The sequence below is a fragment of the Ziziphus jujuba genome, chromosome 8 (assembly GCF_031755915.1).
Source record: "Ziziphus jujuba cultivar Dongzao chromosome 8, ASM3175591v1".
Classification (NCBI taxonomy): Eukaryota; Viridiplantae; Streptophyta; class Magnoliopsida; order Rosales; family Rhamnaceae; genus Ziziphus; species Ziziphus jujuba.
This window is the reverse complement of record NC_083386.1, coordinates 18,286,238-18,312,018: the sequence shown is the minus strand read 5'-3', so window position 1 is coordinate 18,312,018 and position 25,781 is coordinate 18,286,238. Positions and strand designations below refer to the sequence as shown.

Below are 25,781 nucleotides of genomic sequence, written 5' to 3'. Positions count from 1 at the left end.
TAACATTCTCATAAATTGGTTATAAATCTCCAAGACAAAAATCAGCAAATAGCAAATAGAAGCATCAAACATGTCAAGGCAGATGGAAATTAAATGCCTATAAAAGGACGACAAAACAGGAAGAGCAAACAATTAAAGAGCCGAAAAAAAAAAAAAAAAACGTTTGAAGGTAAAACCATCAAACAACTAGGGTTAAGCTAAAATCTTACAAAAACGGAAATTAAAATTAAAGCAGTTATTATTGCATGGAGTAAGTTTCCATTTGGTATAACACTTTTTTTTTTTTTTCTTTTTTCCCTTTTTTTGTTTCAAAAACTTTACTTGAAGCATGAAAGCTCTTTTTGAGGGGGAAACCATAAGAAAAAAAAAACAAAGCATTTAGTTATGATCCATAAGCACTTGTTGAAAACAAAAAACTTTTTTAAGTGGTTTGATAGAAGTCAAAGGACCACTTATGCAATTCTAAAATTTTGTGAACTTGAAATGGACCTTTGTTTTTTTTGGGTTAGTCTGCCACTTCAACCTGGGCAGAGAAGGTAGATAGCGGCCTTGCCACTCTGCCACTTCGAACTTGGGCAGGGATAGTAAAGAAGCCAGGCCTTAGTCAGTTCAGATGCGACCGCAGCCGCAACTGGAACTTGAGTACTCATAAAATTATATGAGCCAACTTTGAAAAATCTAATACCCTGCACGATTTGGTTCATTTACACCCCTAATAAAATATTAAATATGTCCAAATTAAACTCTATACTTATCAATTGCCAAAACCGTTTTGGCTCCTTACCAGATTATTTTCTTTTATTTTCTAAACAATTTTTTTATTTTTTATTTTTTACACATAAAGACCTAAACATAAAATGAAAAATGTAACAAATAACATTAAAATAATATAATTTATAAACAAACAACAACATTTATTACATTAATTTTTAAAGATGTTATATTGTTTTCAATAAACATTACATTATATGAAGAAATTATGGTAATATTGTAAACATTTAAGTCAAAAGCACTTTTACAATTGTGTTACCAAGCATTCAATTCAATATTTCTAATATTTTTTTAATTAATAACCAAACAGTTATCTTGTTAATAAAAGCTAATCTTTAAAAATGATCAACTATAATAAGAAATATTAGAAATATTAGAAAATATTAAAAATGATCAACTGTATATTAATTGTTATTTGCACTTTAATACTTTTATTGGGAGAATTACAGTTTTGGCTTTCAAGTTTAAAGCATTGTAATTTGGATTCTCAAATTTTGATTTGTTACATTTTGATTCAATTAAATTTTTTAACTGATAATTTCCAATGATTACGTCCCTACTAATATTAAAATACAATTTGATTTAATTTGTTGCAATTTGAAACATTGCACTTTGGACTTGTAAGTTTCAATTTGTTATATATTTTGATTCAATTGATTTTTTTTTTTTTGACTAATAATGGTTAATGGTTCCCTCCCACCGCACTAATATTAAAGTACAATTCGATTTAGTTTGTTACAATTTAGATTTTTCAATTTAAATATATTGCATTTTAAATTCTCTAATTTTGGAATTTGTTCTTTAACACCTCTAATTTAAATATATGTTAGTTAAAGTTAGTCAAAAAAAAATATTAAAATTAAAATATAACAAAATTGAAACTTAGAAATTTGAATTGCGATGTCTTAATGGCCCAAAATGCAAATTTCTCAAATTTCCAGAGTAATAGATTGCAAGTAATCCTTACCAAACATGCAAATAAATGTAATTAGATACACTATAAAATAGATGTATAGATTCCATTGGAGCTAGTTGGGATCTATAATATATAGCTAAGTAATAGAGTGCATTCACTATTAAACCCCACTCATTCAATGATTTGGATGACTTAAAAGTATCAAATACAAATCCCAGGCATTAAATTTATTTTAAAGGTCATAATATCCAACCTTAACCTAACTCATCTGTTCAATTTATGTGCACAACTCTTTTTGATTTATCATTTTCCCTTGTTTCTTTTTCCTGCCACATAAAACATAGCTAACCAATTGACTAAAAACAAATTATGGTTTTTATTGCAAAATACATGATATTTAAACGAACAGTATAATAGGTAGAAGAACGACTACAAACTTTGACATTAGCAAAAAGTTTTTTTTTTTTTTTTTGACAATTATTTCAAAATTCAAAAACACGCCAAAGTTAGCAAGAGATATTTTCTCACCTGTTGGCCTTCTTGCTTCCAAAGAAGTTTTGTTCTTCTTTTGACAAAGAAAAAAGTTTTATTTTGTTTTTTTAAAATAGAATCAAATTCATAGTACGTACCGCTACCCAAAAAAAAAAAAAAAAAATTCACAGAACGTTCTAGTTTTTAAACCTGGAAAAATATCAAATAAATATTGGAAAAATATAACATTTTATCAATATATCTATATGTACATATATCTCTACATATATATTTAAATTGAGGAGGGTAAAATTGTAATTTCAAATTGACACATCCGTACTCCATCTACTTAGCCTTATTATATTAATTTTTTTGAACGTATACTGTACTCAGTATGTGAGAGTGAGAGAGAGACGTTGGCATGGCATGTGGTAATTTGGCAGTTACCCTTCTGCTTTCTGCTTTCAAAATCAAATTTTTAGAGAGAGAGAGAGAGAGAGAGAGAGAGTAAACGTCATAAGAAAGAGCCACATTTTTCTGAGAGTCAAGATTCTTCCTTTTGTAGCCAATTCTATCATGAGCAGCTTAAGCAGACCCTTCATAGAATCCTCCATTAACCCAACTCACAAATTCTTGTGAACTTTTTTCCCATATGACATTCTAACAAACCCAAAAGCCATGCTTGAACTTTGACACACTTATAAAAACAGAATCTTAGCTAAACGCTGGCTCATTTCATTTGCTGGTCGTCTGGTTTTCAAACATTTTTGAAATTTCGAATGGAAGCTTTAGTCAAGAAAAGAGAGAGTCTTCAAAAACGGAAAAGTGGTTTTGAAGTTTTGGGTGGTAATGGTGTTGTAACTGAGTCGCTCACCGATTCAAGCGCTGAGTCTAGACAGAGCAGTTCAAGCGGATTGAGCTCGGATTTATCGGCTGAGGATTCAAATGCAAAAGCGAAAGCTTCAGCTTCACCTTTGGGTTGGCCTATTCGTAAAGCTGAGCTTTGCAAGAGCTCAGCTGCTAAAGTGGGTGAAAATGAACAGAAAACCCATGTGGATGATTCAAAGTTTATTAACATGGATTCGAAAATTTCAGGTTCTTTCTTCTCTTTTCTTTGAGCAAGTTCTTGTTAATTTTAGTTTCCTCAACTTCAAATCTCATTTGATAGTGAAAAAAATCTTTCTTAGAATTTTTTAAATTTTGATATGTGTTCCACTAAACAAAGCTGGTTGCTCTGAAAACCACAAGAAGTTGTAATTTTTTTTGAAATTTTATCTTCGTTTCTCTTATGATGAACCGAACTAAAGATTTCAGAATTTCATTACATGAACTTCTCTTTTGGAAAACATAGAAATTTTGTCAATTCTAATATTTCTTTTTTTCCCTCTTATGTGGAAAATCATTCAGAGATGGATATGATGAAAGAGAGGTTTTCCAAATTGTTGCTTGGTGAAGACATGTCCGGGTCTGGAAAAGGGGTTTGCACAGCTTTGGCCATTTCAAACGCCATTACCAATCTTTGTGGTATGTCTCTCAGTTTGTGGCTAATTTTTTAGTTTTTGATTCAGTTACTTAACAATAATTTTTTTCTTCAACTGATTCGTTTTGCCTACAATGTAAAAGCTACCGTTTTCGGGCAACTTTGGAGATTGGAACCTTTACCCCTTGAAAAGAAACAATTGTGGCGAAGAGAGATGGAATGGCTTCTTTGTGTTAGCGATCACATTGTTGAACTAAAACCTTCTCTGCAAACATTTCCCGATGGAAAGAAACTTGAGGTAATTCTTGTTGTCCTAATTTTTGTGAGTCAGAATTTTAAGCATCCCATTTTAGCATATTTCACTATATGTCAACCTGTGAAAAATACGACTCCTATTGAACTGTGGGGAGTTTGGGATGTTTTGCTTCTGTTTCGGTTTGCCAGTACCAAATTTAGCAACCCCTTTCCTTATTTGTAATTAACTTGCGCTGATGGCTTTGATTGTTTATTTCAAATTTTACTCATTGGTAAGATTGATTGGTAAACCAACGGACTGGTAAACCAACGGACAAATCCCAAATCGAAAATTTTCTAAACATATAATTGGGACAATCAATTTTATGTTACTAGTTTCTCATCAGTTGTGCATTTTTCAGGTAATGACTTGCAGGCCCAGATCAGATCTGTTTATCAATCTCCCAGCTCTGCGCAAACTAGATAACATGCTTCTTGTAAGTTCTTAGGTTGTTATTATATTATGTACTGTTGTGAATTAGGAATGTCATTCTAAATACGCGAGTCCTTTATTAATATGTAGGAAATATTAGATAGCTTCGTCAACACGGAGTTTTGGTATATCGATCAAGGAGTTGTAGCCCCTGATGCAGATGGCTCAGCCTCTTTTCGTAGAACAACCCAGAGGCAAGAGGAGAAGTGGTGGCTACCTGTTCCCCGTGTCCCCGCTGGTGGCTTGAGTGAAAATTCCAGAAAGCAATTGCATCATACCAGGGAATGCACAAATCAAATACTGAAAGCTTCAATGGCTATCAACAGTATAGCATTATCAGAAATGGAAGTTCCTGAGCCATACATGGAAGCCCTTCCAAAGGTGTGAAAACTTTTATTGTTGAATGATATAACTAAACGTCTTTTGGGAAGCCAAGGATATACTCCATAGATAGCAAATGAGTATGCAAATTAATATACTGTTCTTGACATATATCAGAACGGAAGAGCCTGCCTTGGGGATATTATTTACCGCTATGTTACGTCGGATCAATTCTCTTCTGAATGCCTGCTCGACTGTCTCGACCTGTCCTCTGAGCATGTTGCTCTCGAGGTTGCAAACCGTGTTGAAGCCTCAGTGTATGTATGGCGTCGAAGATCTCACCCAAAGCCCCCAACTCATCCGAACCGTTCCACTACAAAGTCATCATGGAACATGGTCAAGGACCTAATGATTGATGGAGATAAGAGGGAATTGCTTGCAGAAAGAGCTGAAAGCCTCCTGCTTAGCTTGAAGCAGAGGTATCCTTGTCTCACTCAAACTGCCTTAGACACCAGCAAGATCCAATACAACAAGGTTAAATCTTCTTCTTCAAAAGTGTAATTATTTTTTTTTCCCTTAAATAGTTTGTTCATATGTAATATGGTTGAACTTTTGTTTTTTTTGCCACCTTGAACTTCTCAGGATGTTGGAAAGTCCATTCTTGAAAGCTACTCAAGAGTTTTGGAGAGCCTTGCATTCAATATCGTGGCTCGAATTGATGACCTACTATACGTGGATGACTTATCTAAACAATCTGAAAAATTGTCATCGGTTCCAAAAGTCAGTGTCATTTCTCATAAGAAGGTTTCCGTCCCTTTTTCTGTGCCTGTCTCAGGCACTCCATACAAAACAGCTTCTACACCAACTTATTCGCCTGCACCGCTGATTAGCCCGGCCAGGGGAGAGAGAACTCCTTTTCTCCACAATAACGTCAACAACAACAACAACAACAAACCACACCGTCGCGGTTTTGGAGTAAAAAGAGTTTTGACTAATTATCTTGGTGTTGATACAAAACCAAAGGTTTGTTGTAATGCAACTAATGGCGCTGCTTCCATTCCAAGCACACATTCGACAGAAACATCCAGTCATAGAAAAGAGTAATCAGCCCCACAAACCAGCCCTACATTACGGGGAAATGATAGTTGATGATGACACAATTAGAGAAGTAAAGAGATACATGAGAGCAACCATGGGAATTTAATGTATTGGTTAAATTCGTAGTTTCGTGCTTTGTATGCAATTTTTTTATTTCTTTTGGACATATTTTGCATGGGTTTGAATGTAGTTAAAATTGGAAAAGAAAAAAAAAATATAAATGTGAGATTGTTCAACTGATGGGTCTGCTTTTCCATTCCAAGTACACATTCGGCGGAAACTTCTAGTCGCCCAAAGGAGTCATCAGCCCCACAAAATGACACCAAATTACGATGAAATGATAGTTGATGATGACACAATTATTAGGGATGTAAAGAGATCCATATGATTGAAACCTTGGAGGTATTGGTTAAATTAGTTCATGTTTTGTGCCAACTAGATCTGAAAGTGAGTCTGTTCAAAGATTTGTGCAAACTAGTTCATGTATTCACACCCCACACCGCCAAAATGTAATCTTGGAGGGGCATTCCGAGAATTGAACTCGGGACCTCTCGCACCCTAAGCGAGAATCATACCACTAGACCAAATGCCCAATTTTTCATGGGACTCTGAAGTTAAAACTATTTTAAAGTCAGTCTTTCGCATTCAAAACACACATTTTTGGCATGTTCTATTCGGCATCAATCAACTTTCGAGCGTAACAATAGCCCAAGCAAGGACGATTATCACTCATATAATCACTTGAAACCAAGTATTAATCTCCAGACAAATATCTATGGTGCTTCACAGACATTTAATCCTTATTAAGGAAATATAAACAATTTGTACAACATATTAAGTGAAATGGGTTATGCTCCTAAATTAAAATTTTTTATTATATTAATTTCAATTTATACAAGTTTTATTTTGGAATGACAAGTTATAATCACAATAATTGTAATCAAAATATGACCCATAAATTTTTTTTAAGTTACTAAATCCTTTATACTTAACTATAAAATGTTTGTTTTTAGTTAATTTTTAAGTGGTTTTCTAGTATAATGATATAAAATACAAATGGTTGTTTGTTACATATAAAGTGTCTGTAATTTGCCTTTCTTTACTTATTTTGAACTAAATGGAAAATGATATGAACCTAGGACGACCTGCTTTTAAACCTGTATTATATTAACTCGGATCTAATTATGTTCAAGTTCTAATGGTTACCTTAATCCCAAATCAACCTGTGATTTGAAACCTTGGTATAATTTTCTGTATAAAATTCAAGCTTTATTCTTATTGAAAAATAAACTTTTAAATAGGCTACAAAGTCATAAAATAAACCTTAAAAACAAAAGGGAAAAACCGGCCATACAAAGTGGTTTTCTATGGTGGTCGAAATTCTCACTCCTTTCCTATTCTAATTTGGATTAATTAATTCATTTATTTTGAATTAGAAATTAATTAATTTACAATGAAAATAATAAAATAATAACTTTCGTAAACTTATTTTTCCAGCAAATAAATAAATAAAAACTAAAAAGTAATGGTAATTTCCTAAAACAAAAAGTAGAATCAAATTAGGAAACTAAAATACTAGCTTTTTGACTAAGTTGACTTTGACCAATCTTTGACCACTTTGAGCTCCAAATCAGCTTCTAGCTTTGTAGGATGCCAAATAAGCTTATTATGAAGTCCCACACATTGCCCTTGCTTGGAAGAAAAAGAAAAAGCCAACTCAGCACAATACAGTAAAATCAGCACAAAATACAGCAAAAACCGGCCAAATTTACTAACTGTCTGTACAACCCCTTTTTGGACGACTTGGAAGATGCTTTGATTTGATTCCATGTCCTCTTAGACATATTTATTAAATCCATGAAACATTGGAACCATTTCATGCTTTCTGGACTCAAAAAATGTACCAAAACCGCTACCTGGACTTGTACCGGCTTCCACTACTTGTATGCTCAGAACTGTCTTGGATCTTCGAGTATGGATAAGTCCTCTTGAGAATGAATAACCTTCTGGATAAAGGCAGCAAGTTTGACCTTAAATCTCTTAGTTTGAGCCTTAGTGATCGGTCCGGTCTTATCCGTATCGGGTCAGCACCCCAGCGGATTGTCGGTTGTACATGTTCGGACGGAATCACATCAGAAAGATAACAAAACAAAAGATATATTTGATTCTTAAAGGGAATAATGATAATTCTATGTTTGCATATGGTATATAGAATAACTATTCCTTTAAAAATAGGAATAACTATTTATGAAAATAGAAAATGGAATGAATGATAATTTCTATTTATATGTTTGGTAAAAATATTGACTTAAAATAAAGTTTTAGTCTTTATAAATAATTTTTTTTACAAAAATATCCAAATTTGCTAAAAATTAATTAAAACTTAAATTATTTATTTATTTATATATTTTTAGTATGTGATAATAAATGTAAATCTAAATATAGTAAGAATATTCTAAAATTTATCCATATTAAAATATAAAAATAGGAATTCTGAAGTTTTAAAAAGGAATTGCTATTCTTTTTAATGGAGGTATATCTAGTCTTATTGAATAGTTATTGCCAAATTCAAAAATTTAGCAAACATAGGAAAAAAAATGAAATCTATGGTATTGGTGTTTTATTCCTATATTTATTCATAAACCAAATATACTCTAAGAGTTTTAATTAATTTCAGTATACTAAATGTATTAATACTAAGCCAATATATAGACTATAAATTACACGTTATTTTACCTCAATGAAAGGAATCTTAATTAAACTCCATGACTTCCACTATTTCAATAATTTAAGGGATTGCATTGACCTTATCCTAGACTAATTCAAGGAAAAACTATTATAATAAAAAAATAAATAATTAAATAACATAACTTTGTTTCTATTAGTTTTTTTTTGGTTGATTAGTTTCCTCTGGTTGTTGTATAATGCATATATATATATATATATATATACCCCATTTATCCTTAATTATGAATTTGGACGGAAAGACAAACTTTTGTGGAACCGGCTATTAGCTCATACTATCATTTAAGATTTTCAGCAGGTAATAGGCATAATTTATTCTAGCGAAAAATGGAAAAAATCTTTAATACGTGTATATATATATGTATATATAAATCTAAGAAAAACAACTTTTAACCTCAGTCCAAACAATTTTGGGAAAGAGAAAAATGCTTTGTTTATCTCCCATACAATGAAGGTTGGAAGATACCACATCAGACTTCCTCACATCCTAGAATGTCAAATGATGAGCAGTTATGCAAAAAGGTGAGTGATGCCCTCTTAGCTCTGGGATTAATCAGAAAATCTAGACCTCAATGGGCAAGCTCAGCATTTTATGTCAATAAACATTTAGAACGAGGAAAGAAAAGGCTGGTCATTACAGAAAGCTTAATGAATGCCTTCAAGATATAAGGTATATGATGTGTAAAATCAACTCCAAGTGCATGAATCGTTTTCAAATAATAAAGTAAAAAAAATAGAGTTGTCGTACCCAAATGATTAAGAGTTAAGTATTAAATATAATTAGGTTTTGGTAATATTTGAACTAGCAATTTAAATGGCAATTTAAAATTAGTTAAATTAAAATTAAATAAAAGCAACCAATTAAAACTAAACGTATTTCATGTAAGAGAGTGAATTTAATAATTATGAAACTAAAACATTTGATTTCACCACTAAATATTCCAATTTAATTACTTAAATATGTGGATTTAATTAACAAGTAATTTTGTTAACCACACTTAATCACAAAATTAATCAAAAGTAGTTTCCATTCTTAATTGATAATATTCACATAACCTAATTTACTCCTTCTGGCCTATAAATTAAATCTTGCAAATTCATTTAACATAGATTAAGCAAGTAATATAGCATGAGATATAATTATTTTCCAATCAATTATGTATTCTTGTAAATCATTGCAGATCCATAATATTATCCTTTTCCAAGCTTAAATATTATTAAAATCATTCATTCATTCCGTCAATGAAAGCATTAAGTATACCAGTGATTTAGTAACAAAATATATTACTAATTAAATAAAATTAAACATATATTAAAGTAACTAAACCTCCATAGTTAGAGCTACATCATAGCTAGCTATGAAAATTAGTTCATCGCAAAAATAAATTTAACATCCATAATTATTAAAAACAAAGCTCACTATTAAAAAGATAAAAGAAGGGAATAAAAACTAATGAAGAAATCTTCCAAAAGCTCTCCAAGCCATGACCTTCTTCTCCAAGTAAATCCATGTCTCTGCCTTCTCCAAGCTCGCCAATTGATCTTCCAAAACTCTAAAACCCTAAAATCTTAAAAAGCTTAAGAGAAATTAAGAAACTCCTAAAATTTGGTCTATTTCCATAGAACCCTCTTAAAAGCTCTTAAATAACACTCTAAACTTGTATATTTTCCTTCAATTAAATGGAGGCTATGTATATAGGGCTTTGGGAACCTTTCTCTCTCTTTGTTTCAAATGTGGCACTTTTGCAAGATACCTTTTTTAAGCTATCAAAAGGATAGGACGAATTTCATGTGTAAGAAAGAAATTTGATATTACCTACTCCCTATAACTTTTCTTTTCTCTAATTCCTTATAGAAAAATTATTAATTAGTCTAATTTATCCTTAATGAGGCATATGACATGGCATGTGTCTCATTAATGATGAAGTAATCAATTATCACCACTTGTCCTAATCTTGGCCCTTAGATTGTCTTGCTTCTCTCTCTTAATCAATACTGAAGATTTAACTAGAATATTTTTTTTTATAAATTTTAAACTTCAAATGATGATATCTTTTTACTCGCACCTCTATATCCAAAAATAATATGATATTTGAAATCGTCATATCGTGAAGATTCATATGACATTCACTTCCATTATAAAATTCTCAACTGGAATTTTATGGAATTTTCATGTAATCTTCTTGGAATCTTTTTAATGCTTAGCCCGTTTGAGCTTTATTCTTGGTTCCCATCATAATTTGACTCAAGGAATCCATTTTATGGTTGTTTTCTTAAAATTCTTCCTCCTTCATCCAGATTAAAAAAATACATAATTAACTATCTTTCCATAGCAAATTAACACAAACTAATAAATATTAAACTATAAATATAATATAAAATCATCAATATTTTAGCCTTAACAAATACCTCAAACTTAAGATTTTTGAGTCCTTAGCAAAGAAAAAGAATAAGAAAATGAATCTTTATAAAGAAAATAAGATACTTTAATAGGGTGCCTCAAAGATTGCATAACATATCAAGTTTTAAATGGCTTCAAAATAATTATGTAACTCAATACCTTATCTTCCATCTAACATATATGATACTTCCAATGCATGTGTGTGGAAATCAATTTATACACTCAATATCGTGCATTTGAATAAATTTACAAGAATTAGAGATCAATAATAAAGTATAAACTACCATATACTTCACTTAATTATCACTCTCCACTAATGTAAACTAACGCACCACTTGGAATTATTAAGACTTCATGACTTCTATTATTAAGGCTAATGTGTATGGCTAAAAGTAAAAAAAAAAAAAAAAAAAAAAAAGATATAGGATATAATAAATCAAAAAAAGAAAGCCAAAATTAAATATCAATGCTCATAAAATTTGTTTCTTTTTTAGAACTTCTTTTCTTCTTTTCTTCCTTTAACTTCACATAACTCTCAACATAAGTTCAGAAAGCTCCTATTTCTCCTTTCTATTGTATTATTATTATTATTTTTTTTTTTACCACAATTGCTTTGCTTTTTCTTTCTTTTCTTTCTTTTTTATTTTTTTGGTTACACATTCAAAACCTCTAATTTACACAAAAATACATGCTAAATCCGAATTCACCCAATACTTAATCTCCAAACTTCTCCTTTCTTTCTTTTTCCTTTTTTTTTTTCCCCAACACTTAAAAAAACTAACAAGCATATATTCATATCAATTCAATTAAAGCTCTCTTTATAGTATGATCAAGATAGGAAAAACAAATATAAGGCTCATAAAGGGAAAGTAAATATGGTTTAATGAACAAAAGGCTCTAATATGCATATTTATGCATCCTAAAGGCTCAAATAAGATAGTCTGGAAAATAATGTCTTAGGTAGGCTTAAGAGGATCAAACTTAAACAAAGATGACCTAAATAATGATCTTAGTAATGCTTTTACCTAGGATTTCTACTCAAGCAATAATTAAGCAAGCTCTAGAATTTAATTAATAATGAAGCACTTTAATTTATGCAAACCTTCTTCAAAACATAATATAAATCATGCATTATTGATAATGTGCTAATAGTTTTCTTGAAAGTAACAATGTATGAATATAACTTCAGGTATTTAAGCATACACAAAAATAAATTCACTATCTAAAAACCAATTTATTTTCAATCATTGTCTTACGATTGACTTATTAAAGTACTTAAGAAAACCACATAAAAACAAAAATTTTCTTTTTTTTTTTTTAAAACAATAATAATCAGGAAAACCACAAACAAACACTAAAGTAAAAATATTTTTGGATTTTTCAAAACTTTTATGAAGGATAATAAAAACAAAAACTAACATGCATAAAAACTAACAAAAACATTTAAAAAACAAGATTTAAAAAATGCAAAGCATGCTTTTCACCCCCGAACTTAAAATGAACAATGTTGTCATTGTGGAAAAATATAAAATAAAACAAAATTAAATAAAAGGTAAAGAATACTCTCCATTTAAGACATGGAATGTGCCTTACATTATGAACACTTAGGAAAAATGCACTATATGGCCAAAAAGAAGGGTATGTGCCCATGCAAGTTGATGCACTCTACTGTATTCCAAAAATCTAGCTTGAGCTTTAAAACCCATCTTTTGCTCTTTTGTACCTAGGAATGTCACCGGACCAGGATGGGATCGGTTTTTAAAATCTCATCCCCATCCCCACGGTTTTTCCCATTTCTTTAAAAGCGGAACAGGGATGGGGATTTCCCAATCGGGGATGAGACATGGCAGTTTTTTCCCTTTTTTTTTTATAATTGATATAATTTTTTTTTTGAAAAATTTATATAAAATATTTCTTTTATGAACAAAATATAAACAAAGTTACAAAAATGCAATAAAAATACAATAAAATATATCAAAGTCCAAATTTACAATCATAATAAAATACTTCACTAAAAAATACAATACAATATAGTCCAAATACATAAACATAAAGTTTATAAAAATACATATACACACATAATAAAGTTTTACTTCTCATTTCCTTAAGTCTCCATGGAAGAATGTTCCGTAAGAGTTGATTGCACCAAAAAAAAAAAATAATAATAATAATAATACCAATAATTTTTTTAACAATTTAATATACACATTTTTTGTAATAAATAAATTCAATTTACCTCCTCATCGATTTCTATGTCACTCATAGTAGAAGAACAAGCTCCAACATATGGTGAAAAAGATGAAGCTAACAAAAATAAGACTAATTAGTTAACAATAAATACAAAAAATATTGAAGATAAAAAAAAAATTTAAAATTTAATCTTTCATACCATTAACTTCAGCCCATAACCAATCTTGTGCACACATAAACGCTTCCAAGATTTTATGATGAAATCTACTTCGATGTGGACTCACGAATGTTCCACTAGTACTGAATGCAGACTCAGATGCAGCAGTAGATACTGGAATGGCTAAAATATCTCTTGCAATATTATGCAAAATAGGATATTTCATTGCATTTACTTTCCACCATGCCAATATGTCAAAGTCATTAGATCTAGGCAAAATCAGACTCCACGTAATGATCAAGTTAAGATTTAACATGATCAATATGCAACAGTAGATACTGGAATGGTTAAAATATCTTTTGCAATATGATGCAAAGTAGGATACTTCATTGCATTTACTTTCCATCATGCCAATATGTCAAAGTCATTAGATCTAGGTAAAATCGGCTCCTCCAAGTAATGATCAAGTTCATATTTAACATGATCAATATTAGTAATGCTAGAAACAAATAAATCAAATTTTGCCAAACGATCTTTTTTCCAGATGGAAGCACATTGGGTTAGGAAGATGAAACATTTAGAACATTTGCACTCAAATTGCTCTTTGATTGATATTCTTTCATCAAATCACAGCAAATTTGACGTACAATAGCTATCTTATGCACACCTTCATCTCCATAAATCAAAGGAAAATAATACTTTATCACTTTCATTTTATACCTTGGATCTAAAAGAGTTGCTACAACCATTATATATGTGTTTCACTCCAATATTTTTCAAATTTAGATATCATACCCAAGGCCGTCAATCTAATTTCCTCACAAGAAGATGTTAGCCAATCACAAATTGACATCCTAATCTCACAAATGTGTGGAAGAAAAGATTAGCTATAGGATACTTTGTTCCTGACTATATTTCAGTCACTTCATAAAATAACTCTAGCCTTTTACAAATCTTTTTGGCTAAATCCCAATCTTGATCACTAGGCAAACATTTATATAGCGACTCTCGTTGTTTCAAACGAGGAAAAACAGTCTTATATTTCAAAGCAGTAGCAAGCATCAAATATGCAGAATTCCACCTCATTTTACAATCAAGTACCAACTTCTTATCACAAGAAATTTTCAATTGACGAGCACATTTTAAGAAATTTTCCTCTCTCTGTTGTGTTGATGTCCAAAAATAAACACTTTCACAAATTTTTTCAATACTTCCACAAATTATTTCCAAACCATCTTTCAAAATCAAATTCAATATATGTGCACATACCGCATATGAAAAAATTGACCATTTTACAAAAGTGAAGAATTAGGAAGCTTATCCAAAAGAAGATTGACCAAAGCATCATTTGTGCTACAATTGTCTAAGGTCAAAGTGGAAAGCTTACCATCTATATTCCAATCCAATATGCAATCCATAAAAACATTACAAAGAACCTTGAGAGAATGTGGACAAGTCACATATACAAACCTACAAAAAATAATAATACATAGTTATAATAAACTAAACTAATTTGACTTAAATATATAAAATAACCTAATAAATATGAAATTTAATGTATAAAGTTATAAAGTACCTTATAATTCAACTTTGAAGTGTACAATTATCATCGATGAAATGTGACGTAATAAGCCATGAAGACTTTATTTTAGTTAGATGTCCACATATTCGTAGTAATTGCAACTCTACCATAATTCTTCTTTAACAATTACATTGTTCTGGATTTCTCGTAATCATATAATTTAAATATATCACTCCTAATTGTGTTACGAGATACCACTTTAAACAATGGTTGAACCGTATTCATAAACCTCCTAAATCCATAATGCTCAACTATTGAAAGAGGATACTCATGCAAAACTATCATGTTTGCAAGTTCCTTTTTAGAACTTGATACGAACCTAGAGTGACCTGCCTCTAAACCCATAACAAAGATTGAATTAGACCGTCTAATTATAAGTTATCAATGGAAGACCTTGACCCGTTACCTATATTTAAAGTAAGAACCTTGGTATGGTGAAGACGCCATAATAGGGTGCAGAATAACCTATTGATAAGTTGACTTTGAACTCCACAAACAAAGCTTGAAAAAGTTCGATGTAGTTCTTAGAGAATCAAGAGAATCACTCTCACTTTGAATCACTTTGAATCAAAATTGTAACCTCCTCTTTATTCATGACTTGTGTGCCTTTAAATAGGCAAAATAAATTACAAAGCTTTCCTAAATTTGCTAAAAGTAAAGGTGGAATAATAATGGATGAAAATTAGGTTTAGGAAACCTAATTTTGATAGGTTTAGGAAACCTAATGTGATTAGGTTTAGGAAGCCTAATGTGGTTAGGTTTAGGAAACCTAATTTAGCTCCTAGTTTCCTAATTTGAATGGCCTTTAATTCTTTGATCAATTCCAACTCTAATAAAATTAGGAAAGTAATTTAAAAACCTAATAAAAACTAAATTAGGAAAGTAAATAGGCAACATGCCAAAATCCAATCAAAACATAAATACAAATTAATATTTTCCTAATTATAAAATTTGGCCAAGCTTAGTTGGATGCCATGTCACCATATGATGCCACATCACCATGTTATAGAAGTCCATGCGTTAAACTCTCTTTCACGTTGGCATCCACCATCCTAATCATATGGACCAATTTTAGCTCATCTTCACTAATGAACTTTCTTCCTTGGGTTGTAAACACCTCATGGATTAAACCATTTAGTGCATCTTTCAATCTCTTTGCTCGTGCTCAGGTTATGGGTCCTGTAGACATTTGAAGTGGATCTGGTCTCCATCTTGAATGGCTCTTAGTCATGTCTTCATCATTCCCCTCCTCTTGAAAAAGATTTATCCTCAAATTGTCACCTGCATAAAAAGGAGATAAATTAGTGGCATTAAAAGTAGCACTTACATTATACTCACCTCGAAGATCTAATTTGTAAGCATTGTCATTAAGTCTCTCTAATACTTGGAAAGGACCATCTCCACGTGGCATGAGTTTAGACTTTCATTGTGCCGAAAATCTTTCCTTTCTCAAATGCAACCAAACCCAATCTCCAGGCTCAAAAACAACTTGTTGGCGCCCTTTGTTTGCTTGCTTCATGTATTGTTCGGTTCTCCTCTCAATGTTAGCTTTGGCCTTCTCATGTAGTTGCCTAACAAAATCAGTTTTCTTTTTCCCATCTAAATTAGCACACTTGCTCAAAGGTAAAGGTGTTAAATCCAATGGAGTTAAAAGATTAAAACCATATGCAATTTCAAAAGGTGAAAATTTAGTGGCTGAATGTACAGATCTATTGTAAGCAAATTCAACATGAGGTAAACATTCTTCCTAAGTTTTGATATTCTTACTTATCAATACACGCAACAAAGTAGACAAAGTTATATTTACTACCTCTGTTTGTCCGTCAGTTTGTGGATGACAAGTAGTAGAAAACAACAATTTAGTACCCAACTTAGCCCACAATGTTTTTCGAAAGTAACTTAAGAATTTTGCATCTCTATCAGACACTATTGTTCTAGGCATTCCATGCAACCTAACAATTTCTTTAAAGAACAAATCACCAATATGAGATGCATCATCGATTTTATGACATGCAATAAAATGTACCATTTTAGAAAACCTATCCACAATCACAAAAATCGAATCCCTACATTTCCTTATTCTAGGCAACCCTAAAACAAAATCCATAGAAATATCTATCCAAGGGTGGTTAGGTATAGGAAGTGTCATGTACAACCCATGTGGTCGTAGCTGTGATTTAGATTGCTTACATTTAAAACATCTATCACAAATTCTTTCTACATCTTTTTTCATATGTGGCCAATAAAAATGCTTTTGTAGAACAGCTAAGGTTTTAGCTATTCCAAAGTGTCCCATTAATCCCCCCACCATGAGATTCTCTAACAAGTAAATCACGCAAAGAACAACTTGGCACACAAAGTTTATTTTCCCTAAACAAGAATCCTTCAAATCTATAAAACTTTCCCTCAGCATGCCTTTCACAAAGTTTGTAAATTTCACCAAAGTCATGATCTAAAGCATATAATTCTTTAATTTGTTCAAAACCAAGTAATTTAGCATCCAAAGTAGAAAGTAATACATACCTGCGGGATAATGCATCAGCTACAATATTTTCCTTACCTTGCTTGTAGCGAATAACATAGGGAAATGTTTCAATCAATTCCATCCACTTGCCATGGCGCCTATTAAGCTTTTCTTGTCCCTTTATGTGCTTCAAAGACTCATGATTTGTGTGAATCATAAACTCTTTAGGCCATAAGTAGTGCTTCCATGTCTCTAATGCTCTAACCAATGCATATAGCTCTTTATCATAAGTTGGGTAGTTTAAGGTGGCCCCACTTAGCTTTTCACTGAAATAAGCAATTTGTTTTGCCCTCCTGCATCAAAACAGCACCTATACCTATTCCTGATGCATCACATTCAATCTCAAAAGTTTTGGAAAAGTTAGGCAACACCAATAAAGGAGCATTTGTTAGTTTTTCTTTTAACAAATTAAAAGACCTTTCTTGAGCTTTTCCCCATTGAAAACCTACACTCTTCTTAATAACCTTTGTCAAAGGTGCAGCACTAGTACTAAAATCTTTAACAAACCTTCGATAGAAACTAGCCAAACCACAGAAGCTTCTAACTTGGGTGATACTAGTTGGCGTGGGCCACTCTTGAATGGCTTTCACCTTCTCTTGATAAACTTTGATACCTGCAGCACTAATCACAAAGCCTAGAAACACAAGCTCAGATTTACAAAAGTCACACTTTTTAGATTGGCATAAAATCTTTCTTTCCTAAGAACATCTAAAACTAACTTAAGATGCCTTACATGATCTTTTAAACTCCTACTATATACAAGGATATCATCAAAGTACACAACCATAAATTTTCCAATGTAAGCACGCAAAACATGATTCATAAGTCTCATGAAAGTACTAGGGGCATTAGTTAACCCAAATGGCATAACCAACCACTTATACAAACCATGCTTTGTTTTAAATGCTGTTTTCCATTCATCACCTTCCTTCATGCGAATTTGATGATAACCACTCTTAAGATCAATTTTTGAAAACATGCATGCACCATATAATTCATCAAGCATATCATTTAACCTAGGAATATGGTGACGATATTTGACAGTTATATTGTTAATAGCCTTACAATCTACACACATTCTCCATGTTCCATCTTTCTTAGAGACTAATAACATAGGTACAGCACATGGACTCATGCTCTCTCTAACATACCCCTTTTCAAGCAATTCACTTACTTGCCTTTGAAGTTCCTTTGTCTCCTCTGGATTACTCCTATAAGCCGGCCGGTTTGGAATTGTTGTTCCTGTAACAAAATCAATTTGATGTTCGATCCTCTAATCGATGGTAACCCACTTGGAATCTCCTCGGAAAAGACATCATCGAACTGCTACAAAAGAGAAACAATAGAACTAGGCAAAACAGATTCATTAGGGTTAGTTAAATGATTCATATATGCTTCTTTGTACATCGTTACAATCATAGGCTTTCTACAACAAAAAAGCTTCTTTATCTCACTTTGTTTTGCATGAAAACTCTCTTTTTTCTTTCCACTATTTTTCTTTTCTTTTTCACTCACACTCTCATCCTCACCACTCTTTTTCTTCTCTTGGTGGTTAGATACAGTTTGATTGTGTTGTTGTTCAGCTTCTCTCCGCCTTTGTAAAGCCAATTGATCATCAAAAACTTGTTTAGGAGTCATCAGCATAAACACCACTCGTTTACCCTTGAAATTGAAGACAACCTTATTAGTTCGACCATGATGATTAGTATCTCTATCAAATTGCCATGGACGTCCTAAAACTAAATGACCATCTTGGATTGGTACCACATCACAAATAACCTCATCTTCATAATCACCAATAGAGAATGCAATCTTCACTTACCTATTCACCTTTAACTCTCCACAATCATTAAGCCATTGTAGCTTATATGGTTTTGGATGCTTCATAGTGGGTAAACCTAGCTTTTCAACCATAGTAAGACTAGCAACATTAGTACAACTTCCTCCATCAATAATCATACTACATACCTTATTCTTGACTTTGCACCTAGTATGAAAGATGTTCTCTCGTTGCACTTCCTTCTCATCTTTATACACAGTTAAAGCTCTTCTAGCAACCAATGACAAGTCCCCTCCAACTGGATACTTGTAATCTTCTTCATCTTCATCACCAACGTCCTTCAATGGTGGCATGGATTCATTGTCCGACTCTTCTTCTTCAGTTTCAATGTCTCCACTTTCCTGAATCACCATGACCCTCTTATTAGGACATTGACTTGCAATATGACCCCTGCCTTGACATTTAAAGCACATGATATCTTTATTTCTAGTTGAAGATGAATCAGATTTACTTACTTGCTTAGATGAGGATGGTTCGGCCTTAACTTCGAATTTAGGCCGTGTGGTGGCTTTATCTTCAAACTTGGGCTGATTTGGTTTCCATGTGGATGGGCTTGCTTTCCAAGTGTGTTGAGCAATACTAGGTCTTGTGGTACTCCTCCTCTTGAGTTGTTGCTCTACTTTGATGGCCATGTGTAGCATCTCCTCAATCTCCACATAATGGTGCAAGTCCACTTGATTTGCTATTTCCCTATTCAATCTAGCCAAGAAATGTGCCATTGTAGCCTCCCTATCGTCCTCAACATTAGCCCTCATCATAAGGATTTCCATCTCCTTATAATAGTCCTCCACACTTCTATTTCCTTGAGACAAGGTTTGTAATTTCTGAAAAATGCTCCTATAGTAATGGCTAGGTACAAAACGCTTCCTCATCAAAGCCTTCATTTCCTCCCATGTATCTATAGGTCTTTGTCCTGCTCGCCTCCTAGAAAGTGTCTCTTTGTCCCACCATCCAATAGCACAGTCCGTGAATTCAACAGCAGCTAATTTCACCTTTTTTACCTTGGAGTAGTTCTGACAATCAAATACCATCTCAATCCTCTTCTCCCACTCAAGATATGCTTCTGGATCATTTTTACCTTGGAATGATGGTATTTTTATCTTAATTCCTCCATAGTCACTACCTTGGTCTAACCTCTCTCTCCCACAGAATTGGTTGGTTCTCAAACCAATGTCTTCCTCTTCTTCCTCATAGTCATCTCCCACACGTTTCCAATCTTCCCTTCTTGGGGCATTTCTTCCTCTACCATGTCCATAAGCAAACCTTTGTGGAGGTTGTGGCTGCGATGTTTGGATTGATGATTTCATCCTATCCAACCTATCATGGATATGCCCCATCTCCAACTGTAGTGCTCTTTGAAGTTCTCCCACTATGGCTTGAATGTATAACTTCGGATCAGCCACACCTGGAGTTTCATCCATGCTTTCTTTGCTTTTGTCTTGTGACATGATTTTTCTGCAAAATTTGTTAGTAAAAAAGAAAAGCCTCACAACACTCCCTCACGTGTCTCGCTCAAATTCAAGGTCACTTGTGTTTGTACTCTAGTTATAGTTCGACTTTTACACTCTATAATTCTCACCTTTCTTGCCTTTTACCACTTTAGTAATTCTATTTGGTTCCTTGCAAACTAATTTCAAACTAAAACAAACTAGCAAGTAACAATCCAAATAGACCTACCAAGCAGTTATGAAAATAAGGCTAAAAAGAAAGATAGAATGAAAAGTAACAAGAAAAAGGCAACGATGAAAGCTCAACAAGAAATTTAGCAAGAAGAAAAGAAACTAGAATGTGAGGAACAAATTGGAATGAGATTTGCAAAATGGAATTAGTGAATATTCAACAAACCTTATCTTTGGTTTTGATTTTGGCTTGTTTTTGGTGCTCCTCAAATCAACTAAAAAATTTCACTACCTAGTTTCTCTTGAAATCTCAATAATTTAATGCCACAAACCACAAGAACAATATTTATTTATTTATTAACTTTTTTTTTTTTTTTTGCGTTCAACAAAAAGAACAAGCTTTATAAAACGAAAGAAACCTCAATCGCACAAAACTTTAATGAAAATAGACCAATTCGTTGTCCTCAAGGGTTTGAAAACAAATTCGGTTTCTTTTTTTTTTTTTTCTTTTTTTTTGGTTTATGACCGTTCGATTTGGTATGATTAGATGAGTGAAGAATGAAGAAGAACAAAAAAAAGAAAAGATGCAAAGAAGAACGCAATGACCAAACAGATGAGACAAAAAAAAAAAAATCAAAGAAAACGAAGAATAAAGAACAAAATTAGACAACAAAGATAGATGGATCAAACCTGTAATTAGAAACTAGCCCTGATACCAAGTTGATACGAACCTAGAGCGACATGCCTCTAAACCCGTAACAAAGATTGAATTAGACCGTCTAATTACAAGTTATCAATGGAAGACCACAACCCGTTACCTATATTTAAGGTAAGAACCTTGGTATGATGAAGACGCCACAATAGGGTGCAGAATAACCTATTGATAAGTCGACTTTGAACTCCACAAGAAAAGCTTGAAAAAGTTCGATATAGTTCTTAGAGAACCAAGAGAATCACTCTCACTTTGAATTAAAATTGTAATCTCCTCTTTATTCATGACTTATGTGTCTTTAAATAGGCAAAATAAATTACAAAGCTTTCCTAAATTTGCTAAAACTAAAGGTGGAATAATAATGGACAAAAATTAGGTTTAGAAAACCTAATTTTGATAGTTTTAGGAAACCTAATTTGGTTAGGTTTAGGAAACCTAATTTAGCTCCTAATTTCCTAATTTGAATGGACTTTAATTCTTTGACCAATTCCAACTCTAATAAAATTAGGAAATTAATTTAAAAACCTAATAAAAACTAAATTATGAAAGTAAATAGGCAACATGCCAAACTCCAATCAAAACATAAATAAAAATTAATATTTTCCTAATTATAAAATTTGGCCAAGCTTAGTTGGATGCCATGTCACCATATGATGCCACATCACCATGTTGTAGAAGTCCATGCGTTAAACTCTCTTTCACGTTGGCATCCACCGTCCCAATCATATGGACCAATTTTAGCTCATCTTCACCAATGAACTTGCTTCCTTGGGTTGTAAACACCTCCTGGATTAAACCATTTAGTGCCTCTTTCAATCTCTTTGCTCGTGCTCGGGTTATGGGTCCTGTAGACATTTGAAGTGGATCCGGGCTCCATCTTGAAGGGCTCTTGGTCATGTCCTCATCAGAACTCTCTTGGTCAAAAGTGTATATACCAACTTTAACTTTTCCACGGGCATTTTTAGTAGGATTTAGTATTGATTGCCTAATATCCTTTTGTGTTCGAAGAGGACACCTTTTAAAATGATCATGTAAATGTCTTGTTCCATTTCTACTATTTCCTCCTAGTTTCTTACTACAATAGTTGCATACGGCCTTATCCACCCTATCTATCTTTACCTTTTTAAAAATGATTCCACACAACCAAAATCAATTTTCTTTTTCCATTTATATCTTCTATCTATTTTCTTACAAATTTTTGAATGGGAGCACATTACTATTCATAGAAGAATATAAATTGCTAATGAATAATTATGAAAAAAGTTCACTTTTTCTATATGTCAAAAGCAATATAGCAAAAAGTGAGTTTTCACCTCGTGTAAAAATTGAGAGAAAATTGAGCTTGAAATTGAGCTTGAGTTAAAGCGGTCAGAGAAATAGAACTCCAAAGCCAAAATTGAGCTTGAAATTTCTTGAGTAATGGGAAAACTAAGGAATGGAGCTTTTCTTTTTCCAGAAAGCCTACTATCGAAACAAGTAGAGTAAGAAAATTTGTATGAAATGTAGTCCAACAACCAAATCATATACCATTTAGAAGGAAATAGGATGAAGACTGTGCATGAGCAAAGAGAAGAAGATTTCTTAAACTTCTTGAACTCCTTCAAGTGGAGAATAGTGAAGCAAACTGAATGCCAAAGTGATCGGAGAAGCGATCGGAGAAACTAAATGATCGAAGAGAGTTGGCGAAAAGAAGTTCAGGCCGGTTAGTTTTGCATACATAAAATTATAAAATATATATACATATATATATCGGGCTGGGTTTGGGCCGGGGTATTTATTCCTTGCCCTAGCCCATCCTCGATTCGGGTTTTAAGTATTTACCCTAAGCCCAACCCGTAAACCCAATTTTTCGGGAAAAACCGCCCCGTTAGAAGAGGTGCACCGTGGGTATTGGGTCATAGGGGGCAAATTGCCATTCCTATATGTACCTAAGTATATTAAAACCTTGCAAAAACTCAAATAAAGTACATCAAAACATCCTAAAAACAAGAAAACAACTAAAATAAATAAATAAATAAAAGTAAAGAAAGAAATTTAGGTTGTCTCCTATGGTCCATTCCATTGATCTTAATTTACCTGGAAACAATCTTAGTCTAGAGTTATAAAGAAGTACCTTTTGTCCAACATAAAGTTCTTCTTTTCAATCATCTTGTCATGCCATCTCTTTGTCTTCTCTTTATAAATCTTTGCATTCTCAAAAGCATCCATCCTAAATTCTTCAAGTTCATCCAATTGTAAAAGCCTATTCTTACACGCAACCTCTTAATCAAAATTAAGAAACTTGCCTGCCTAATATGCTTTATGCTCCAATTCCATAGGAAGATGACATTCCTTATTGAAGACCAACTTATAGGAGAAGTACCAATGGGGTCTTGTAGGCAGTCCAGTATTACCAAAGTGCATCCTCTAACTTTAAGCTCCAATCCTTCCTTGAAGCATTGACCGTCTTCTCCAAAATCCTCTTTATTTCCGTATTTGAAATTTCTACTTGCCCATTAGTTTGTGGGTGGTAAGACATAGCAATTTTATGTTTAAGACCATATTTAGCAAGTAAGGATTCAAATTATTTGTTACAAAAATGAGTGCCACCATTACTATTGATTGCTCGAGGTTTCCAAAATTTAGTAAAAATGTATTTTTTTTTTAAATTTCACTACAACCTATACATCATTAATAGGTAGTGCACTAGTTCAACTCACTTAGAAATATAATCCACAGCAACTAAAATATATTTCTTACCATAAGAAGAAGGAAAAGGACCCATGAAATCAATACCCCAAACATCAAACAATTCTACTTCAAGGATATTCTTCAAAGGCATCTCATTCTTCCTTGATATGTTCTTGGTTCTTTGGCACCTATCACACCCTTGCACATAAATATTAGTATCTTTAAACATAGATGGCCAATAAAATCTAGAATTAAAAATTTTTGGTATGGTTATTTTAGTCCCAAAATGCCCCCCATACTTACTAGAATGACAACTCTTAATAGTGGACATAGTTTCTACTCTAGGAACACACCTCCTAAGTCCACAATTTGCACACTTCTTAAAAAGATAAGAGTTATCCAAAAAATAATACCTTATTTCCTTAAGAAACTTAGGCTTTTCATATGATTTTTCCAAACTAGGCTGCATAACATTAGTAACTAAATAATTAACAATATCATCATACCAAGGTACATCAAACACACCATAAACCTTAAACACTTTCTCATTTGGAAACCACTCTTATATGTCTCATTCTTCTTTTTCCTCACTTAATTCCAACTTAGACAATTGATCAATTACTAGGTTTTCTACTCCTTTTTTTATCCAAATTTTCTAAATCAAACTCTTCAACCCATCTAATTAACCTTGGTTTAAACTCTTTCGTACTCATGTGATACTTAATTGCATATGGTTGTATAGAAAATGGTCTTAAAACCTAACAAAGATGCTTTAAAGACAATGGTAAGCATCTCTTTCTTGGTAGTAGCATAATTAAGTTGACCATCCTTTAAAGCTCTAGAAGTATAATAAATGACATGCAGTTTTTTTTATCCTTCCTTTGTCCTAAAACAGCCCATATAGTATAATCACTAGCATTAAACAAAATTTCAAAAGGTAGATTCCAATTTGGAGTACACATAATGGGATCACATATTAATTTTTCTTTCAAAAGATTAAAAGCATTCACACATTCATCATAAAAAACAAACATAACATCTTTATTCAACAAGTTACAAAGAGCTTTAGTTATCTTGGAAAAATCCTTCATAAATCTTCTATAAAAACTCGCAAGCCTAAGAAAACTCTTAATACCTTTTACTGAAGTCGGTGGAGGTTATTTCTCTATAACTTCTATTTTTACTTTATCTATCTCAATTCCCCTTTTCAAAACCTTATGACCTAAAACTATGCCCTCTTAAACTATAAAGTGACATTTTTTCCAATTAAACACAAGATTATTTTCTTTACACCTTCGGAGAACTTTGGACAAAATTTTCAATTAAGAAGTAAAAGAATCACCAAACACAGTAAAATTATTCATAAAAATTTAAATGACATCTTCTACCATATCCAAAAAGATAGACATCATACATTTTTGAAAAGTCACAGGGGCATTGCATAAACCAAAAGGCATCCTTCTATAGACAAAATTTCCATAAGGACAAGTAAAAGTAGTCTTTTCTTAATCATCGGGGGCAATAACTATTTGATTGTAACCGCTATAACCATCTAGA

The 25,781-nt window shown here is 32.3% G+C and overlaps 1 protein-coding gene and 1 non-coding gene across 2 annotated transcripts; one reads left to right on the top strand and one right to left on the bottom strand.

Moving 5' to 3' along the window:
• The first annotated feature begins 2,570 nt into the window (after positions 1–2,570).
• LOC107413730 (rop guanine nucleotide exchange factor 5) lies at positions 2,571–6,020 on the top strand. Its single transcript, XM_016021759.4, has 7 exons — positions 2,571–3,253; positions 3,566–3,682; positions 3,782–3,936; positions 4,295–4,369; positions 4,456–4,746; positions 4,864–5,220; positions 5,329–6,020. Exons 1-7 carry the CDS (start codon positions 2,938–2,940, stop codon positions 5,788–5,790), a joined length of 1,773 nt encoding a protein of 590 aa, XP_015877245.3. The 5' UTR covers positions 2,571–2,937; the 3' UTR covers positions 5,791–6,020.
• A 284-nt stretch (positions 6,021–6,304) lies between these two features.
• Positions 6,305–6,376, bottom strand: TRNAP-AGG (transfer RNA proline (anticodon AGG)). The gene has a single exon. It is a non-coding gene; the product is annotated as a tRNA-Pro (tRNA).
• Between the last annotated feature and the right edge of the window lie 19,405 nt (positions 6,377–25,781).

Bases quoted from the DNA above. Each gene is read 5' to 3' on its own strand.
- LOC107413730 (XM_016021759.4), top strand. From the start codon at position 2,938: ATGGAAGCTTTAGTCAAGAAAAGAGAGAGTCTTCAAAAACGGAAAAGT. The intron at 3,683-3,781 runs GTATGTCTCTCA...ACAATGTAAAAG, and splicing joins CGCCATTACCAATCTTTGTG to CTACCGTTTTCGGGCAACTT. The intron at 4,747-4,863 runs GTGTGAAAACTT...GACATATATCAG, and splicing joins ACATGGAAGCCCTTCCAAAG to AACGGAAGAGCCTGCCTTGG.